This window comes from Arvicanthis niloticus, unplaced genomic scaffold, assembly GCF_011762505.2.
Source record: "Arvicanthis niloticus isolate mArvNil1 unplaced genomic scaffold, mArvNil1.pat.X pat_scaffold_404_arrow_ctg1, whole genome shotgun sequence".
NCBI lineage: Eukaryota > Metazoa > Chordata > Mammalia > Rodentia > Muridae > Arvicanthis > Arvicanthis niloticus.
This window is the reverse complement of record NW_023046048.1, coordinates 42,136-61,150: the sequence shown is the minus strand read 5'-3', so window position 1 is coordinate 61,150 and position 19,015 is coordinate 42,136. Positions and strand designations below refer to the sequence as shown.

Sequence of the window (19,015 nt, the reverse complement as noted above, 5' to 3'; positions counted from 1 at the left end):
TGTGTGTGTGTGTGTGTGTGTGTGTGTGTGTGTGTAATAAAAAGCTCATAACAAAAATCTTAATGCAAAATGCATAGCTGGCTTATTTTTGGAGGGATAAGGGCCCATGGTGGTGGGGCAAAGGCATCAGAGTTAGCTGGAATCTTGAAGGCAAAATCAGACACCTGGGACCACCACATCTTCAAATTCAAGCAGGAATCAGAGCAAATAAAGTCTAGCCTTCTTAATCTGAAGAACATCCTCAGAGAAGGACTTCTGCCATGAAGTCTAGACCATATAACTGTTCCCCAAATTATGCTGACAAATAGTGTACATGTGTTCAAATAGCCATAATTGTAGGAGATAGTTCTCATTCAAAGTCCCACAGGGTTTTTGTTAAAAGTATCTCAGATGTTTTGAGCAACTCCTTTCTAGTATGGGGATTTGTGAAACACATAGAGGTAGCTTAGCTAGAGAAATTGTATCTCTAGGGGATGGAGTACTTCTAACTTAGCTCAAGCATCTACCAAGCTTTATAATAAAATGCATGCTCACACCACCATGGCTTCTCTGTCTCTTTTTTGATTTGGTTTGCTTTGGTTTTACTGGATACTATATTTACATTTCATATTTTATCCCCTCACCCCATTCCCTCCATCCTTCCATGTAGGAAGGAATAAATGAGGAACATCAGAGGTAGGGGGAGAGTGTGTGTGGGGGAGGGTCTAGAGAGAGACAGAGAGAGAGAGAGGAATACACACAGAGAGAGACAGAAAGAGAGAAAAGAGAGAGAGAGAGAGAGAGAGACCAATTTCCAGATGTTTATTTCACAGACTGTATGAGAATGAGCCTGAGAGCTTGAGATATCAATAAATTGTTCATTTGGTAGGTAGCAGAGTGTAGGAAAGGGTTGAACATCTTCTCTCACAGTGCTAAGTTTCTAAGGATGTCTTCTGTGCTGTAAGATCTCTAGAGCTAACCTTGAAGAGTGAAGAGTCTTCAGGTGTGTTTTCTTGAGGTGATGAGCAGCAAAGGAGAGATTGCTTTGTCCTGCTGCCACGCCCTAAGGCACACTGTATAACTGAAGGTCACTGTAGAATGGAAAACATGCATGTCCTTCCACTGTGGGTCAAGGTCGAATTTGGACCTCCATGTGAGCAACATGCCCTTCAAGTGTGGGCACTGCATGCCCCTGACCGGCCCACTGCCTGCTTTTAGGCTATTACAGCCAGGCAGACCCACAGGTCAGGGACCTCACACTTGGGAATGCAGGCATGTGCTAAGCTTGGGTAGCTCAAGATACAAAGAGGAACAAGGGAGTGTGCTGGGGACTAATAGCAGTGCGGGGAGCAAGAGTCTCTATGGACTGTGTGTCAAACTTGGAATAAGGTGTTCAGGAATGGTTGCACTATACTTCCAGGGTGACCTTTATTTACAAGATGATGGCCTTACACACATTCTTCTTTCAGTTGACATTCCACCTGCTTGTTTCTTTATCTACCAACCCCATCGATCCATTGTACACAGCCCAGCTTCCCTTCTTCTCTCCCCTTCCTATCCCACATCCCTGCATCCCCCCTCCAGACTCACTTCCCCACAATGGTCTTGCATCCATTTGGATTGGAAAGCTCATGCCCAACATCCCCTTAGAACAAAAGAGCCGATTCAACTCCCCACCCCACAAAACAACACACACACACACACACACACACACACACACACACACAATTCAAACAGTGTAAAACTTTATTGAATCAATGGGGATAAAAAGCAAAGCCAATCAAAGCAAAACAAAACCGAACAAAGGCCTAGGAGTTGATATAGAATGACTGGCTGGTAATTCATCTCACTGGTCAACACAAGGCCTTGGTAAGAAAAGCAGCAGTTCCTCAAACTCAGGGAAGAAGTCTTCTCTCCTCTTTCCCCTGGGCTAGTGTCCTGTGAAGAGTAGCCTAAATCTAGTGCCCCTGAGATTTCCTGGGGTCCATCTGTCGGAGTTTTCTTTAGGCCTCCTTGTTGTTGGGCAGTCACTAGGGACAACATCTTCTATTCATGTAGCAGAGTCACCATTTTCTCAGGTCGGATGTCCTAATCCTGGGGCCCTGAAGAAGACACTCCACTAGTAAAAATACAGCTGAAAGCCTTCTTCTCATAAGGGAGACATCTCCATTCCCTACATCCTAGTTGGGAGATGGGTTTAGGGTTGGGGGGCAGATCCTTCCTGGTCTGGGTACCTTCTCCAGTGTGGAATCCGGGTCTCTTCTAGATCTGGGCGTCTTGTGCTTCCAAAATCAAGGAAGCAAGGCTGGGAGTCAGAGCATATCCAGCAGAGCCTGGTAATCCTCTTGAGAAAGAGACAGCTCAGCTACTGTGTCTATTGGCTCCAGATCCAGAGGAGCTGACCCATGCTCCTCCACTTGGACCTCGGTCAGCAGTTGATCAAGGAAGAACTCCAGAGGGTTTGTGTTGCTTGCTTGAGTGGGGGCCTGTGCTTGGCCTGGTCCGGAGGGCTCTTCCACTTGGGATGGCTGGGATTCTGTGCAGAAGGTCGGGAGGTCGCTGGGACTCGATGGATCCATGGCCACACCGCCAGTGGGAGGCAGTGGCAACAAGCTGTCGTGGGCACCTTCCAGCTCCCTGCCATCCAGAACTCCATCCAAATCCAGAGGGGCTGGCACAAGCTCCTCCGCTTGGGCTTGGTCTAGCCATTGAGGAAGGAACAGCTCGAGAGGGCCTGTGTTCCTTGCTTGAGCGGGGGCCTCTTCTTGGACTGGTCCACAGGGCTCTTCCGATTGGCACAGCTGGGACTCTGTGCAGAAGTTTGGCAGGTCGCTGGGACTGGAGGAATCTGTAAGCCCTGCAGCAGCCAGGGGCAACAAACTGTCCCGGGCACCTTCATGCTCCCTGGCACCCGCACCTCCGCGGGCCTCATCTGCCCCACTTGAGGCCAGCAAGTCTTGATCTTGAGCTGTGGGCCTGCCCCTGCTGAGGCACCGCGCTCTTCTGTTCTGAAACCAGATGTAGACCGTGTCCTCGAGCAAACCTGTCCTCTGTGCCAGCTCCTCCCGAGTAGCAAAGCCTGGCCGCGGGTTCCTCTCGAAGGCTTGCAGTAGGATCCTGCGCTGGGCTGAAGTGATTCGAGTGCGAGGCCGCCTGTGGTCTGACGGCATGCCTCCACCCTGTGCCCTGGAACCAAGCTCCTGCCCCACGGCTCCAGTGCGACTTCTGCGGTTCTGAAACCACACGCGGATGCAGGAATCGGGGACCCCCATTTGACTGGCCAGGTTCTGCCTCTGTGCAAAGCTCACGTAAGGACTCTTGCTGAAAGCTGATAGCAGGGCCTCCTTTTGAGAGGCTTGCCAAACCACCCTGCTGCGCTGGGATTTGCGCGCCACGCTGCTGCCCCCCACATTGCTGCCAGCTTCCATGCTGCCAACCATGGTCTGCAAGAAATGCTCACCCAGGAGTGTCTACTCTGGACAGCTCCAGAACAAGCACAACCTCCAGCAAGTAGCAGCAGTCTCGGGCTGGCACCACTCACTGCCTCTTAAATACCCCTACCTCTGCCTCTGCTCCGCTAGCCCCGCCTACTCCACACGCGCCTTGGGCTACAGCCAACACCAGGACCTTCCCTTCGGGGTCAGGTTTCCAAGCGCCACACCTGCCACGCCTTTGCACCTGAGAACAGGGAACCCGGAAGAGGACCTCAAGCATCCTCTGAAACTCACAAAGTCTCCCCTTTTAAAAGCTCCTCATCCATTGCACGCCGCGGGGTCGCCATGCTAGACCCATACCCAGGAAGCAGACAAAAGTCATAGGACTCACCATTCCCATCAGACATAGCATCCAATGACTGAGGACAATAGGTCCTGACACGAAGCAGAGGCACAGTTACCGCGACATGTTGGACAAAGTCAGCAGGCTTCACAAAAGGATGGGGAATTGGAGTCGGCCTTCTAGGCATCCCTAGCCAGATGGAATCCATGATGGTTTGCTCACAACCGGATTCACACAGGTTACAAAGACAAGACTCCCCCAGGAGTCCTGAGATCCAAAGACATCAACACATCCTGCCTAGCTCTAGAATGTTTCACACCCCTTACATGGCTTCCCAAATCTGGATTTGCTATGAGGACAGACTTGGAAATTTACCTGTCCTTGGATCAAAATTCAACACCAAACACCCCAAGCACCTAGCAGCACAAAAACCTGTTTGGTAACAAGCACACCCTCAGACCAAGCACACCCTCAGACATAAAACACACACACAACACTGAGGAAAAAGGATTTCAGGACAGGGGACAGGTTTGGGGGCAGAGACAGACAGAGAGAGAGAGGGGAGTGAGAGAGAAAGAGAGAGAGAGAGAGAGACAGAGAGAGAGAGAGAGAGAGATACAGAGAGAGGTGGGGACAGGGAAGAAGAATGTAGGAAGTAATAAATGAGGACCATCAGAGGCAGGGGAGTGTATCTGTGTGTTTGTGTGTGTGTGTGTGTCTGTGTGTGTGTGTGTCTGAGAGAGAGACAGAGGGAATGAGAGTGAGGGAGAGATATTAATTTCCAGGTGTTTCTTTCACAGACTGTATGAGAATTAGCCTGAGAGCTTGAGATATCAATAAATTGTTCATTTGGTAGGTAGCAGAGTGTAGGAAAGGGTTGAACATCTTGTCTCACAGTGCTAAGTTTCTAAGGATGTCTTCTGTGCTGTAAGATCTCTAGAGCTAACCTTGAAGAGTGAAGAGTCTTCAGGTGTGTTTTCTTGAGGTGATGAGCAGCAAAGGAGAGATTGCTTTGTCCTGCTGCCACGCCCTAAGGCACACTGTATAACTGAAGGTCACTGTAGAATGGAAAACATGCATGTCCTTCCACTGTGGGTCAAGGTCGAATTTGGACCTCCATGTGAGCAACATGCCCTTCAAGTGTGGGCACTGCATGCCCCGACCGGCCCACTGCCTGCTTTTAGGCTATTACAGCCAGGCAGACCCACAGGTCAGGGACCTCACACTTGGGAATGCAGGCATGTGCTAAGCTTGGGTAGCTCAAGATACAAAGAGGAACAAGGGAGTGTGCTGGGGACTAATAGCAGTGCGGGGAGCAAGAGTCTCTATGGACTGTGTGTCAAACTTGGAATAAGGTGTTCAGGAATGGTTGCACTATACTTCCAGGGTGACCTTTATTTACAAGATGATGGCCTTACACACAGTCTTCTTTCAGTTGACATTCCACCTGCTTGTTTCTTTATCTACCAACCCCATCGATCCATTGTACACAGCCCAGCTTCCCTTCTTCTCTCCCCTTCCTATCCCACATCCCTGCATCCCCCCTCCAGACTCACTTCCCCACAATGGTCTTGCATCCATTTGGATTGGAAAGCTCATGCCCAACATCCCCTTAGAACAAAAGAGCCGATTCAACTCCCCACCCCACAAAACAACACACACACACATACACACACACACACACACACACACAATTCAAACAGTGTAAAACTTTATTGAATCAATGGGGATAAAAAGCAAAGCCAATCAAAGCAAAACAAAACCGAACAAAGGCCTAGGAGTAGAATGACTGGCTGGTAATTCATCTCACAGGTCAACACAAGGCCTTGGTAAGAAAAGCAGCAGTTCCTCAAACTCAGGGAAGAAGTCTTCTCTCCACTTTCCCCTGGGCTAGTGTCCTGTGAAGAGTAGCCTAAACCTGGTGCCCCTGAGATTTCCTGGGGTCCATCTGTCGGAGTTTTCTTTAGGCCTCCTTGTTGTTGGGCAGTCACTAGGGACAACATCTTCTATTCATGTAGCAGAGTCACCATTTTCTCAGGTCGGATGTCCTAATCCTGGGGCCCTGAAGAAGACACTCCACTAGTAAAAACACAGCTGAAAGCCTTCTTCTCATAAGGGAGACATCTCCATTCCCTACATCCTAGTTGGGAGATGGGTTTAGGGTTGGGGGGCAGATCCTTCCTGGTCTGGGTCCCTTCTCCAGTGTGGAATCCGGGTCTCTTCTAGATCTGGGCGTCTTGTGCTTCCAAAATCAAGGAAGCCATGCTGGGAGTCAGAGCATATCCAGCAGAGCCTGATACTTTTCTTGAGTGAGAGACAGCTCACGTATTGTCCATTGTTTCCAGGTCCACTGGACCTGGCCCATGCTCCTCCACTTGGACTTTGGTCATCAGTTGGTCAAAGATGAACTCCAGAGTGCCTGTTTTGCTTGCTTGAGTTGGACCTGGGCTTACGTGAGATGCCTCTTCAAATTGGGATGGCAGTGACTCTCTACATAAGGTTTCCAGGACTCAAGGTATTTTTTGCCATACCTCCTGCACAGAGCCACTGGCAACACACTGCCCTAGGCACTGTCATGTTCCCTATCACCCAGACTTCCAAGGCCTTCATCCAGCCCTCTCGAGGTGAGCAAGTCTTGAGCTTGAGCTGTGGGCCTCCCCTTTCGGAGGTGCAGAGCCCTTCTGTTCTGAAACCAGATGTGGATCGTGTCCTCGAGCAAACCTGACCTCTGTGCCAGCTCCTCCCCAGTAGCAAAGCCTGGCCGTGGGTTCCTCTCAAAGGCTTGCAGTAGGATCCTGAGCTGGGCAGAGGTGATTCGAGTGCAAGGCCGTTTGTGGTCTGATGGTATACCTCCACCTTGTGTCCTGGGACCATGCACTTTGGGAGCTGTTGGGAGGCTGGTTGGCTGGATCTTTGAGTGAACCGCTTTGTAACTTGCTGCACAGCTTCTTGCGACTTCTGCGGTTCTGAAACCACACGCTGATTGGAGATCCAAGGACCCCCAGTTGCCTGGCCAAGTTCTGCCTCTTCTCGAAGCTCAGGTAAGTGCTCTTGCTGAAAGCTGACAGCAGGGCCTTCTCTTGCCAGGCCTGCCAAACCACCCTGCTGCGCTAGGATTCGCGCACCACGCTGCTGCCCCCCACATTGCTGCCAGCTTCCATGCTGCCAAGGATGGTCTGCAAGGAGTCCTCACCCTGAAGAACTTACTCAGGACAGCCCCAGAACAAGCACAAGCTGCAGCAAGCACCAGCAGTCAAGCTGTTGCCCCTGCCCCTTAAATACTTCTGCCTCTGTTCTGCTAGCCCCACACAATTGATAGGTACCTTAGGCTATAGACAAGACCAAGACTCCTCCTTCTGTATCAGCCCAAAATCGCCAACACCTGCCATGCCTGGCACCTGAGAACAGGGAACCTGGAAGCAGATCTCAAGCATCCTCTGAAATTCAGTAAAGTCTCCCCAAAGGGATCATGTGTTGGATCCCAGACATTGGATGGTTGGAGTTTGATTTTACTTTTGATTGTGACTGTGCCCTGATATTTTTCCCTCTTGAAGGAAGAGAGTGTTTTAGTGGAGCCCACGGTTAAGAGACTTTGAATTGTAAAAAAAAAAAAAAAAAAAAAAAACACTTTGAATTTTAATAGAGATTGGATATTTTAATGGGATTGAAATTGTAATGTGTAAGAATTTGCAAAGACTGTGGGATTTTAAAGTTATATAGATCTCAGAGATAAATAAGAAAGTAAGGGTTAAGGCTTAATAGTAATGTGTTTGTGTGTCACATTAACAAGGGTTCAATTGTACTGGCTGGTTTTGTGTCACCTTCACACAAGCTGGAGTTATCACAGAGATAGGAGCTTCAGTTGAGAAAATCCTTCCATGATCCAGCTGTAAGGCACTTTCTCAATTAGTGATCAAGGAGCGAGGGCCCCTTGTGGGTGGAGCCATCCCTAGGCTGGTAGTCTTGAGTTCTATAAGAAAGCAAGCTGAGCAAGCCAGGGGAAGCAAGCCAGTAAGTAACATCCCTCCATGGCATCTGAATCATCTCCTGCTTCCTGACTTGCTTAAGGTCCAATCCTGACTTCCTTTGATGATGAACAGCAACCTGGAAGTGTAAACTAAATAAACCCTTTACTACCCAAATTGATTCTTGCTCATGATGTTTGTGCAGGAATAGAAAGCCTGACTAGCACAGCCAGGAAGCCAAATAGGACAGACATCCAGATACAGGAAATCCACTTGCCTCCATCCTCTCCTCCTGGTCCAAGATCCTACCTCATCTGGCATTCAGTGAAGTGATGATGCAGCTTTTCTGCCAAGTCCTTTTGCTGGATGACCAGATTCTTCTGTCTTAGCAGGTATTTCAGCCTTTCCTCCAGTCTTTCCAGATTGTGATGTTAGTGGAATGTTGTATACTCTGGACCACATGCACACATACACACACAAACTCAGTACATTCCTTCCCATGTTTACTTTCCCAGATAATATTAATGTAAGAAGATATAAGGGAGGATACTTGAGAAGTAACTGAAATTTCCTTGATTGGAAAAAGAACACACTTGGCAGGAGAGACACACAGATCAATAGAGTACCTGCCTTTTAAATACAGTACACAAACAAGTAGATCCCCTGAGGTCCATGGCAGTAAGTCCAGCCTGTTTATGAAGTACTCCAGCTGTGCAGTTAATGGTTCTCAAGGAAGCTGCATGATGTTTCCAGTTGCTCCAAAATAAGAAACTTCCCTCTAAAACGAGCTCCCTAACCAGAGCCTGCCTTGTTTTGTACCCACCACCACCAAGAACAAAATAATAAGAATTAACAGGTACTGATTACTGATATCTTTCAAGGTCAATGGTCGAAATTCCCCAGCTATAAGACCCAGACTAATTTGATGGATGTGAATAGACAATCAATTTTTCTTTTATTTTACTTTAATTTATTTACATTTAACTGGAAAGTCCAGGATTTATCTCCATCTCTATTCACACTCTGACTGCTCCACATCCCATACTTTCTCCCCCATCTCCAAGAGGATATCCCCACTTCCCACTCCCACCCCACCAGACCTCCCCACTCCCTGTCACCTCAAGTCTCTTGGGGGTTAGGTACATCATCCCTCACTTAGTCCTGACCCTGCAGCCTTCTGCTGTATATGCATTGGGGGCATCATATCAGCTGGTGTATGCTGCCTGCTTGGTGGTTCAGTGTCTGAGAGACCTCAGGGGTCCAGGTTAGTTGAGAATGCTGGTTTTCCTATATGCCCACCCAACTCCTCAACTTCTTCCAGCTTTTCCATAATTCAACCACAGAGACCAGCAGCTTCTGTCCATTGCTTGGATTGAATAGCTGCCTCTGACTGTCGGCTTGTTGGGCCCCTCAGAGGGCAGTCATGATAGGACCCTGTGTGTATGCACACCATAGCATCAGTGATAGTGTCAGGCCTTGAGGCCTCCACCTTGAGCTGGATCCCAATTTGCTCCTGTCACTGGACCTCCTTTTCCTCAGGCTCTTCTCCATTTTTGACCCTGAAGTTCAGTCAGACAGGAACAATTCTGGGTCAGAGTTTTTGACTGTGGAACAGCAACCTCATCCCTCTACTTGATGCCCTGTCATTCTAGTGGAGGTGATCTCTAAAGGTTCCCTCTCTAGGGAATTTTATCTAAGGTCCCTCCTTTTGAGTCCTGAGAGTCTCTCACATCCCAGGTCTTTGGTAGATTCTAAAAGATCTCCCAACCTCCTGCCTCCTGAGGTTGCCTGTTTAAATTCTTTCTACTTGCCCTCAGGGCTTCAGTCCTGTCTCCCACACCCAATACCTGATCATGTTCCCCTCTTCCCTTCTCTGTCCCCTTTCCCACCAAGGTTCCACCTCCTGAAACCTCTTGTAATTGTTTGCTTCTCCCTCCCATGCAGGATTGAGGCATCTTCATTTCGGCCCTTCGCCTGTTACCATTTATGAGTACTGTGGGTTGTATCCTGGGTATTCTGTATGTTTTGTCTAATATCCACTTATTAGTGAGTACATGCCATGCATGTCCTTCTGGATCTGAGTTACCTCACTCATTATAATATTTTATCTTTACAACCATTTGCATGCAAAATTTGTGATGTCCTTTTTTTAAATATCTGAATAGTATTCCATTTTGTAAAGGGTTACTGATTACTGTAAGGAGGTATTTCTGGGTAATTTTGATTTGCTCTTTCTTGATGACTAAGGACTTTGAACATTTCTTTAAGTGCTTCTCAGCCATTTGAGATTTCTATGTTGTGAACTCTCTGTTTAGTCCATTTTGTGATTGGGTTGTTCGGTTTCTTGCTGGTTTGCTTCTTGGGTTCTTTATATATTTTAGATATTAGCCCTGTATTCAATGTGGGGTTAGTAAAGATTTTTCCCAGTCTTCAAGTTGCCAGTCTGTCCTATTGGCTATGTCCTTTGCCTTACAGAAGCTTTCCAGTTTCATGAGGTCTCATTTATCAGTTCTTGTCTTAGAGCCTGAGACATTGAGTTCTGTTTAGGAAATTTCCCTTTGCCAATGAGTTTGAGGCTCTATTCCACTTTCTTTTTTTCTTTTTTTTTTCTTTTCTTTTTTTTAATTTTATTTTATATTTTATTTACATTTAAGATGCCATCCCCTTTCCACATTTCCCCTCCCTAGAACACCCCTGTCCCATCCCCCCCTTTCCTTTTTGCTTTTATACGATTTTTTAAAAAATGTTAATCAAAGGATTTATAAGTTTGGTAATGCTCAATCAGAAGCATAACCCAATACCCAACCTAGATATAAAAACTATCTTTGACTGGTGGAGACATGTGAACATCTGCCTCCATGCCCCCTGTCTCTTTCTCTCTCTCATCACCTAGTTCTCCGCTTCTTCATCTTCTCTCCTTGTTCCACCTCTTCCTTTCAGTACTCCTTCCCACTTAGCTCCTCCTACATATCACTCTTCCTGTTAAAGTAAAACTTTGCTCTCAAAATACAATTAGAGCATATTTATTCCTACTTGTACCAGTGAGGTACAAGATAGTCCTAATACCCAGTCCATCATTTTGTTGACTAACCAGAACCTCTGTTATCTCTTCTAACTAAAACACATACTTTGATCCTGGCTTTTTTTGGCTTTAGAATGAATGTCAGCTGAAAACCATCTACTCAGATCTTTTCTCTCAAAGTAAATAGCCAGGATTGGCTATGAGACTATAGGTCTTCAACCCTGTCAGAAATCCAGAATGACTGAGTTAACTGAAGCTATGAGAAGCACTAAACATAGCTTCTAAAACTTAGCCAATTTATAGAGACCGCTGAACACCTGAAAAGCCCCTATACATTGGAGCATCAAATCTTCAGCCTTCTGGCCCAGAATCATCTGACAGACCTTAGTGATGCAGGATTATTAAGAGCTGATTACTCTGTCTAGGCAGATATAATCACGATTACTCTGCATGTGTGTCCTTTTCTGGACAGTAATTTGTCTGTAGATGGAGAGAGGCAATTCTTGCCTAGTGGCTGTCACCACACAACTGGAGTAACTCCAAAGATGCTCAATTTCTTCTTAGAATCCACGACAGGAAGCTGTCAGGAGCAGACAGGTCTCTAATGAAAATGAACATTAATATATAAATATTTGTAGCATCAATTCTATGGACTTCTGATGTTTTGAAAACCAACTATCCATGTAAGGTAACCTGGACTGTTGTCTGTTCACTCCTCTCAGCTATTTCTAAATAAAATATGGGAAACACCCTAACAATAAACTCAAAAACTATGAATTTGCTATAGTCCCTTAACTCATAGGTTAACCATCCCAAATCAGTTTAAAAAAGTTAAAAAAGGGCTGGGTCTAGGCCTTGTATTCCTAAATGTGTTATACAGGCACAATGCCCATGAGAGTATCAATATTCATCTCATTTTTATATTAATAAGGGGCTCGTACCAATGAAAACCTTGAATTTGAAATCAAAGTAAATTTTGTACCATTTAAGAAATTATAACTTCATCTTGATAATAATTATACTGATTTCTACCAATAGGTTATTGCTATGCAATAAGTCCTAGCTAATCCCCCCTGTTCCAACAAAACCACTACTTTTCCATAGAAAGACAGACCATTATTAACCACCTTAGTCCCCAAGCCCAGGGAATAGGGGCATTTATTCTTCTTTAACTACTTCAAGCTGATTAAGGGCATTGAGATTTTAGAAGAGGGGTGGGGGAAGAGTAAGTTGATAAGCCTCTGAAGCTGTGTCTTCACTGAATCCAGATGGAATTCCAGGACATCAGAGGTTTGGGCAGGTCTGCTCAGTATGCTTGATGAGTAGATACACCAAGGCTGTGTATTCTGCAATATACAATTCTCAGAACAAGTTTTAGTATCAAGAAAAAAAAAAGAAAAAAAATTCCCCCCACCTGGGGACTGACATTTTTTTTTAAAGATGTTGGTTCTGACAACTTTTTTTTCCACTTGTCAAAATTGGTTGTAGTATTTACGTTTCAGATTTTATCCCCTTACCCTACTTCCTCCCACCACCAAGAAACCTCCTATCCTATCCCCCTCCTCATGCTTCTATGAGGCAGTGACCGCACCTACCCCCCCAATATCCCTTCCCCACCCTCAAATCCCTCCCCCACTCTGTGTTCATTTTTTTTTAATGGGACCAAGAAACTCCTCTCCCACTTATGTCCGACAAGGTCATCCTCCCCTACATATACCTCTGGAGTCTTGGGTCCCACCCTATGTGTTTCCAGGCTGGTGGTTTAGACCCTGGGGGGCTCTGGTTGTTCCGTATTGTTGCTTTCCTCCTGGGGTCACTAACCCTTTCTGCTCCTTCAGTCCTCTCACTACTTTCTCCATTGGGAAACCCCTGATCATATCAGTGGTTAACTGTGAGCACCATCCTCTGAGTGTGTTAGTTTTTGGCAGACCTCTAAGGAGACAGCTATATCATGTTCCTCCCATTATGCACTTCCAGCCATCCACAACAGTGTTTATCTTAGGAGGCTATATATGGGATGAATACCGAGGTGGAATGGTCTCCTGATGGCCCCTCCTTCAGTTTCTGTCCCATGTTTTGTTTCCATATTTGCTCCCTTGAGCATTTTTGTTACTCGTTCTAAGTAGAACTGAGGCATCCCCTCTTGGTCTTCCTTCTTCATGAGCTTCATGTGTTCTGTGAGTTGAGTCTTCGATAATCCAAGCTTTTGTGGCTAAAATCCGTGGAGATATGTTTGTGTAGCTACCTTCTTTTACGGTTTTTGGAAGATTACTTTCTTGCTTTTTCTAGGTTGTAGTTTCCCTCCTTGTGTTGGAGTTTTCCACCAATTATTCTTTGAAGTGCTGGATTTGTGTTGAGATACCGTGTAAATTTGGATTTGTCATGGAATATTTTGGTTTCTCCATCAATAATGATTGAGAGTTTTGCTGGGTATAGTAGTCTGGGCTGGCATTTGTGTTCTCTTAGGGTCTGTATGATATCGGTCCAGGATCTTCTGGCTTTTATGGTCTCTGGTGAGAAGTCTGGTGTAATTCTTATAGGTCTGCCTTTATATGTTACTTTGCTTTTTTTCCCTTACTGCTTTTAGTATTTTTTCTTTGTTTTGTACATTTGATGTTTTGACTATTATTTGGTGGGAAGTATTTCTTTTCTGGTCTAGGCTATTTGGAGTTCTGTAGGCTTCTTGTGTATTTATGGACATCTGTTTCTGTAGGTTAAGAAAGTTTTCCTCTATAATTTTGTTGAGGATATTTACTGGTCCTTTAAGTTGGGAGTCTTCCCCCTCATCTATACCTATTATCCTTAGGTTTGGCCTTCTCATTGTGTCTTGGGTTTCTTGTATATTTTGGGTTAGTAGCTTTTTGTATTTTGCATTTTCTTTGACAGTTGTGTCAATGTTTTCCATGGTATCTTCTGCATGTGAGATTCTCTCTTCCATCTCTTGTATTCTGTTGGTGATACTTGTGTCTATGACTCCTGATCTTTTTTTTAGGTTTTCTATCTCCAGGGTATTGTACTTTTGTGATTTCTTTATTGTTTCTACTTCCATTTTTAGATCCTGCATGGTTTTGTTTAATTCCTTCTGCCGTTTTGTTGCATTTTCTTGCAATTCTTTAAGGGGATTTTTGTGTTTCCTCTTTAAGGGTTTCTATCCATCTACCAGTTCTCTCCTTAAGTTATTTGAGAGTGTGATTTATGTCTTTCTTAAATCCCTCTATCATCATCATGAGAAGTGATTTTAATTCTGAATCCTGCTTTTCTGGTGTGATGGGGTGTTCAGGGCTTGCTCTGATGGAGGAGCTGGGTTCTGATGATGCCATGTAACTTTGCTTTCTGTTGCTTACGTTCTTGTTCTTGCCTTTTGCCATCTGGTTAACTCTAGTGCTGCCTGTACTTGCTGTCTCTGACTGAAGCCTGCCTTTCCAGTTATCTAGCTTGTGTCTGATCTCCTAGGGGTCCAGATGTCTCTGTGATCTTTTCCAGCTGCACTGATTACACTGGTACCTCTAGGATGCCTCAGGATATGGTGCCTCCAAGGTAGCAGTCCAGCTAGGTGTCTGCTGTTCTGGGTGCAGTGTCTCCTCTAGAATATCTCACAATATGTTGTCTGATGCTCTGAGTTCAGTTGTTCCTCTGTGGCTCTGGGTTGAGTGGACCTTCCAGTATGTCTCAGGTGGAATCCGGGGTCCACACAACAGCAGACCTGGCAGAGGTCTGATCCAGGCCTCAGATCCGAGAACTAGTTTCTAAGACACTGTCCAAGTTAGAGCACCTGGGATCCCCGTTTCCTCTGGGTTCTTGGAGGTTGGGGACAGAGCTGCCACCCAAGATCTGCTCAGTGCTCTGGCCCAGACCAGAAGGGTCTATTCCACTTTCTCTTCTACTAGATTCAGTATATCAGGTTCTATGTTGAGGTCCTTAATCCACTTAGACTTGAGCTTTGTGCAAGGTGACAAATATGGATCTATTTTCATTTTTCTACATACTGACTGTCAGTTAGACCAGCACAATTTACTGAAGATGCTTTCCTTTTTCCATTGTATATTTTTGTCATCTCTGTCAAAGATCAAGTGTCCATAAGTGTGTGGCTTTATTTCTGGGTCTTCAAGTCTATTCCACTGGTCAACAAGTCTGTCTCTGTACTAAAACCATGCAGTTTTTATCACTATTGCTCTGGAGTAAAACTTGAGTTCAGGGATGGTGATTCCCCAAGAAGTTCTTTTATTATTAAGAATTGTTTTCACTATTCTTGGTTTTTGCTTTCCCTGGTGAATTTGAGAATTGCTCTTTCCATGTCTTCGAAGAATTGTATTGGGATTTTGATAGGGATTGCATTGAATCTGTAGATTGCTTTGGTAGGATGGCCAGTTTTTCTATGTTCATTCTACCAATCCATGAGCATGGAAGGTCTCTCCATTTTCTGAGATGCTCTTCGTTTTCATTCTTGAGAGACTGACTTAAAGTTATTGTCATACTGATCTTTTACTTGTTTGGTTAAATTTACCCCCGATATTTTGTATTATTTGTGACTGTTGTGAAGGGTGTTGTTTCCCTAATTTCTTTTTCAGCCCATTTATATTTGTATAAAGGAAGTCTAGTGATTTGTTTCCATTTATTTTATATCCAGCTACTTTGCTGAAGTAGTTTATAGGCTGTAGACGTTTGCTGGTACAATTTTTGGGGGTTCTTTTCCTATACTTTCATATCATCTGTGATATCTTTACTTCTTTGACAATCTCTATACACTTCAACTGCTTTTGTTCTCTTATTGTTCTAGCTAGAAATTTGAGAACAATATAGAATAGATATGGGGAGAGTGGGAATTCTTGGCATGTCCCTATTTTTAATGGTATTGCTTCAAGAATCTCTCCATTTAATTTAATACTGTTACTTTGCTGTAAATTGATTTTATTATGTTAAGGTACAGGCCTTGAATTTCTGATCTCTCCAATGCTTTTAAAATGAAGCGCTATTATATTTTGTCAGATAATTTTTCAGAATCTAAGAAGATAATCATGTGATTTTTTTTCTTCAGTTTAATTATATAGTGGATTATGTTAATAGATTTTTGTATCTTAAAACAACCTTGCAACCATGGAATCAAGCTTACTTCATGGTGGTGAATGATGATTTTGATGTGTTCTTGGATTCAGTTTGCTAACATTTTATTGAGAATTTTACATCAATATTCATAAGTGAAACTGGTCCTGAAGTTCTCTGATGTTATTAGGTCCAGGTATGGTTGAGGTATGTATCAGAGTAATTGTGGCTTCATAGAATAAATTAGTTAGTGTTTCTGCTGTTTACATTTTATGAAGTATTTTGAGAAATATTAGTATTAGCTCTTCTTTAAAGATCTGGTAGAATTCTGCACTAAAGCCATCTGGCCTTGAGCTTTTTTTTGGTTGGGAGATTTTTAATGACTTAATCCTTAGAAGATATTGACCTGTTTAGATAGTTTACCTTCTCTCGATTTAACTTAGTTATGTGGTATCTGTCTAGAAAATCATCTATTTCATCTAGATTTTGCAGTTTTGTTGAGTATAGACTTTGGTAGTAAGATCTGATGATGTTTTGAATTTCCTCAGTTTCTGTTGTTATGTCTCCCCTTTGACTACTGATTTTGTTAATTTAGGTACTGTCTCTGGGTCAGTTAATTAATTTGGCTAGGGGTTTATCTATCTTGTTGATTCTCTCAGAGAGCCAGCTTCAATTTCTTGCCCTCTACTGCTCTCAGTTGTGTTTCCTTCTCTTTGTTCTAGAGCTCTTAGGTGTGCTCCTAAGGTGCTAGTGTAGGATCTCTGCAATTTCTTTACCAGATCACTTCATGCTGTGAATTTTCCTCTGAGTACTGCTTTCATTGTGTCCCATAAGTTTGGGTATGCTGTCTCATCATTTTCATTGAATTCCAGAAAGTCTTTAATTTGTTTCTTGATTTCTTCCCTGACCAAGTTACCATTGAGTAGAGAGCTGTTCAGTTTCCAAGGGTATGTGGGTTTTCTGTTGTTCTTGTTGTTACTGAAGACCAGCCACAGGCCATGGTTATCTGATAGGACAAATGGGATTACTTCAATCTTCTTGTATGGGTTTTGAGACTTGTTTTGTGACTGATTATATGATCACTTTTGGAGAAGGCACCATGAGGTGCAGAGAAGAAGGTGCATTGTTTTGTTTTAGGGTGAAATGTCCTGTATGTATCTGTTAAATCCATTTAGTTCATAACCTCTATTAGTTTCAGTGAGTCTCCCTTTAGTTTCTCTTTCAATAAACTGTCCATTTGTGAAAGTGGGGTGTTGAAGTCTCTCAGTATTATTGTGTGGGGTCCAATGTCTGTCTTCAGCTTTAGTAAAGTTTCTTTTATGAATGTGGTTGCCATTGCATTGGGGCATAGATGTTCAGAATTGAGACTTTCTCTTCCTAGATTTTGCCTTTGATGAATATCAGGTGTCCTTTCTCATCTCACTTGACAGCTTTTGGCTGAAACTCTATTTTGTTGAATATTAGGATGACAACTTCAACTTGTTACTAGGGACCATGTGCTTGGGAGGCTTTTCTCCAGCCTTTTACTCTGATGTAGTGTCTGTCTTTGTTATTGAGGTGTGCTTTTTGTATGCACCAAAATGCTGGATCCTGTTTGAGTATCCAATCTGTTATCTTACAATTTTTATAGATGAATTGAGTCCATTAATATTGAGAGATATTAAAAATAGGTTCTTGTTAGTTCCTGTTATGTTTGTTTTTGTTGGTGGCATTCTATGCACATGATTCTCTCTCCTTTTCATTTGTTGTGAAATGATTAATACCTTGTCTTTTCTTTGGTGTAGGTACCCTCCTTGTGTTGGAATTCTAGAATCTTCAGTAGGGTTGGTTGGAAGACAGATATTGTTTCAATTTGGGTTTTGTCCTGGAATATTTTGGTTTTCTCCATCTATACTGATTGACAGTTTTGCTGGGTATAGTAGTCTGGGCTGACATTTGTGTTATTTTAGAGTCTGAATGACCTCTCTCCAGGCTCTTCTTTTAGTTTCTTTTAGTGTCTTTTAGTGTCTCTGTTGAAAAATCTGGTGTAATCCTGATGGTCTTCCTTTATTTCATACATAGCCCTTTTCACTTGCATCTTTTAATATTTTTTATTTGTTCTGTGTATTAAATGTTTTATTATGTGACAAGAAGATTTTTTGTTTCTGGTCCAATTTATTTGTTGTTGTACAGGCGTCTTGGACATTTACGGACATCTCTTTCTTTAGGTCAGAAAAATGTTCTTCTATGACTTTGTTGAAGACATTTTTAGGTCCTTTGAGCTGAGGACTGTCACTATGCTCTATTCGTATATTCTTACATTTGATCTTTTCATTGTGTCCTGGATTTCCTGCATGTTTTAGTTTAGGAAATTTTTTTCTTTGAATTTATTTGACAGATGTACCAATATCTTCTAAGGTATCTTCTACACCTGAGATTCTCACTTCTATCTCTTATATTCTGTTGCTGATGCTTACATCTGTAATTCCTGACCTCTTTCTTGATTTTCCATTTCAATGCTTGCCTCCACTTGTGTTTTCTTTATTGTTTCTACTGCCACTTTTAGGTCTTGTACTGCTTTGTTCAATTCCTGCACCTGTTCGATTGTATTTCCTGTGTTTCTTTAAGGGATTTATTTGTTTCCTCTTTAAGAGCTCCTATCTCTTTAACCAGTGTTTTCCTGTATTTCTTTCAGTGAGTTCTTTATATCCTCCTTAAAAGACTCTACTATCTTTATGAGATAGGAATTTTTATCACCTTCCTGATTTTTAGGTGTATTGGTGTATCTGGGGCTTGCTGTGGTGGGAGAACTGCGTTCTGTTGATGTCAAATGTACAGGATTCTGTTCTTATGGTCTTGTACTTGCCTCTGGCCATCTGGTTATCCCTGGTGTTTGTTGGTCTTGGTGTGTCTGTCTGGAGCCTGACTTCTTGTGTGCCTGGGTTGCTTCAGGGCTTCTGATAGGCCAGTGGCCCTGGCTGGGGCATTCAGACTTTGGAGGGTAATGTACACTGGTGACCTGCTGATCAGGCTGCAGTGGCTCTTCTGGGAGGTCTTCTGGGAGGCCTTTAGATTGTTGGGTCTTCAGAAAAGCAGTCAAGCTGTTTGCCCTGTGTCTAATGATTCTCCAGCCAGGCTTTCAGACTATGGTGTCAGTTGCTCCATTGAGTTTCCTGCAGCAGAACTCCTGGGATGTGTTCAGGCTGTGTTTGTCTTCAAGGGAGCAGATAAGCTGGCAATTTTCCACAAGCAG

General features: G+C 43.8%; 1 protein-coding gene across 1 annotated transcript; it reads right to left on the bottom strand.

Moving 5' to 3' along the window:
* Window positions 1-2,291: 2,291 nt before the first annotated feature.
* LOC117702055 (uncharacterized) lies at window positions 2,292-3,419 on the bottom strand. Its single transcript, XM_034493390.2, has one exon. The coding sequence runs from the start codon at window positions 3,417-3,419 to the stop codon at window positions 2,292-2,294; it is 1,128 nt and encodes a 375-aa protein (XP_034349281.2).
* Window positions 3,420-19,015: the final 15,596 nt, after the last annotated feature.

Coding starts and splice junctions, on each gene's coding strand:
- LOC117702055 (XM_034493390.2), bottom strand. CDS start 3,419: ATGGTTGGCAGCATGGAAGCTGGCAGCAATGTGGGGGGCAGCAGCGTG.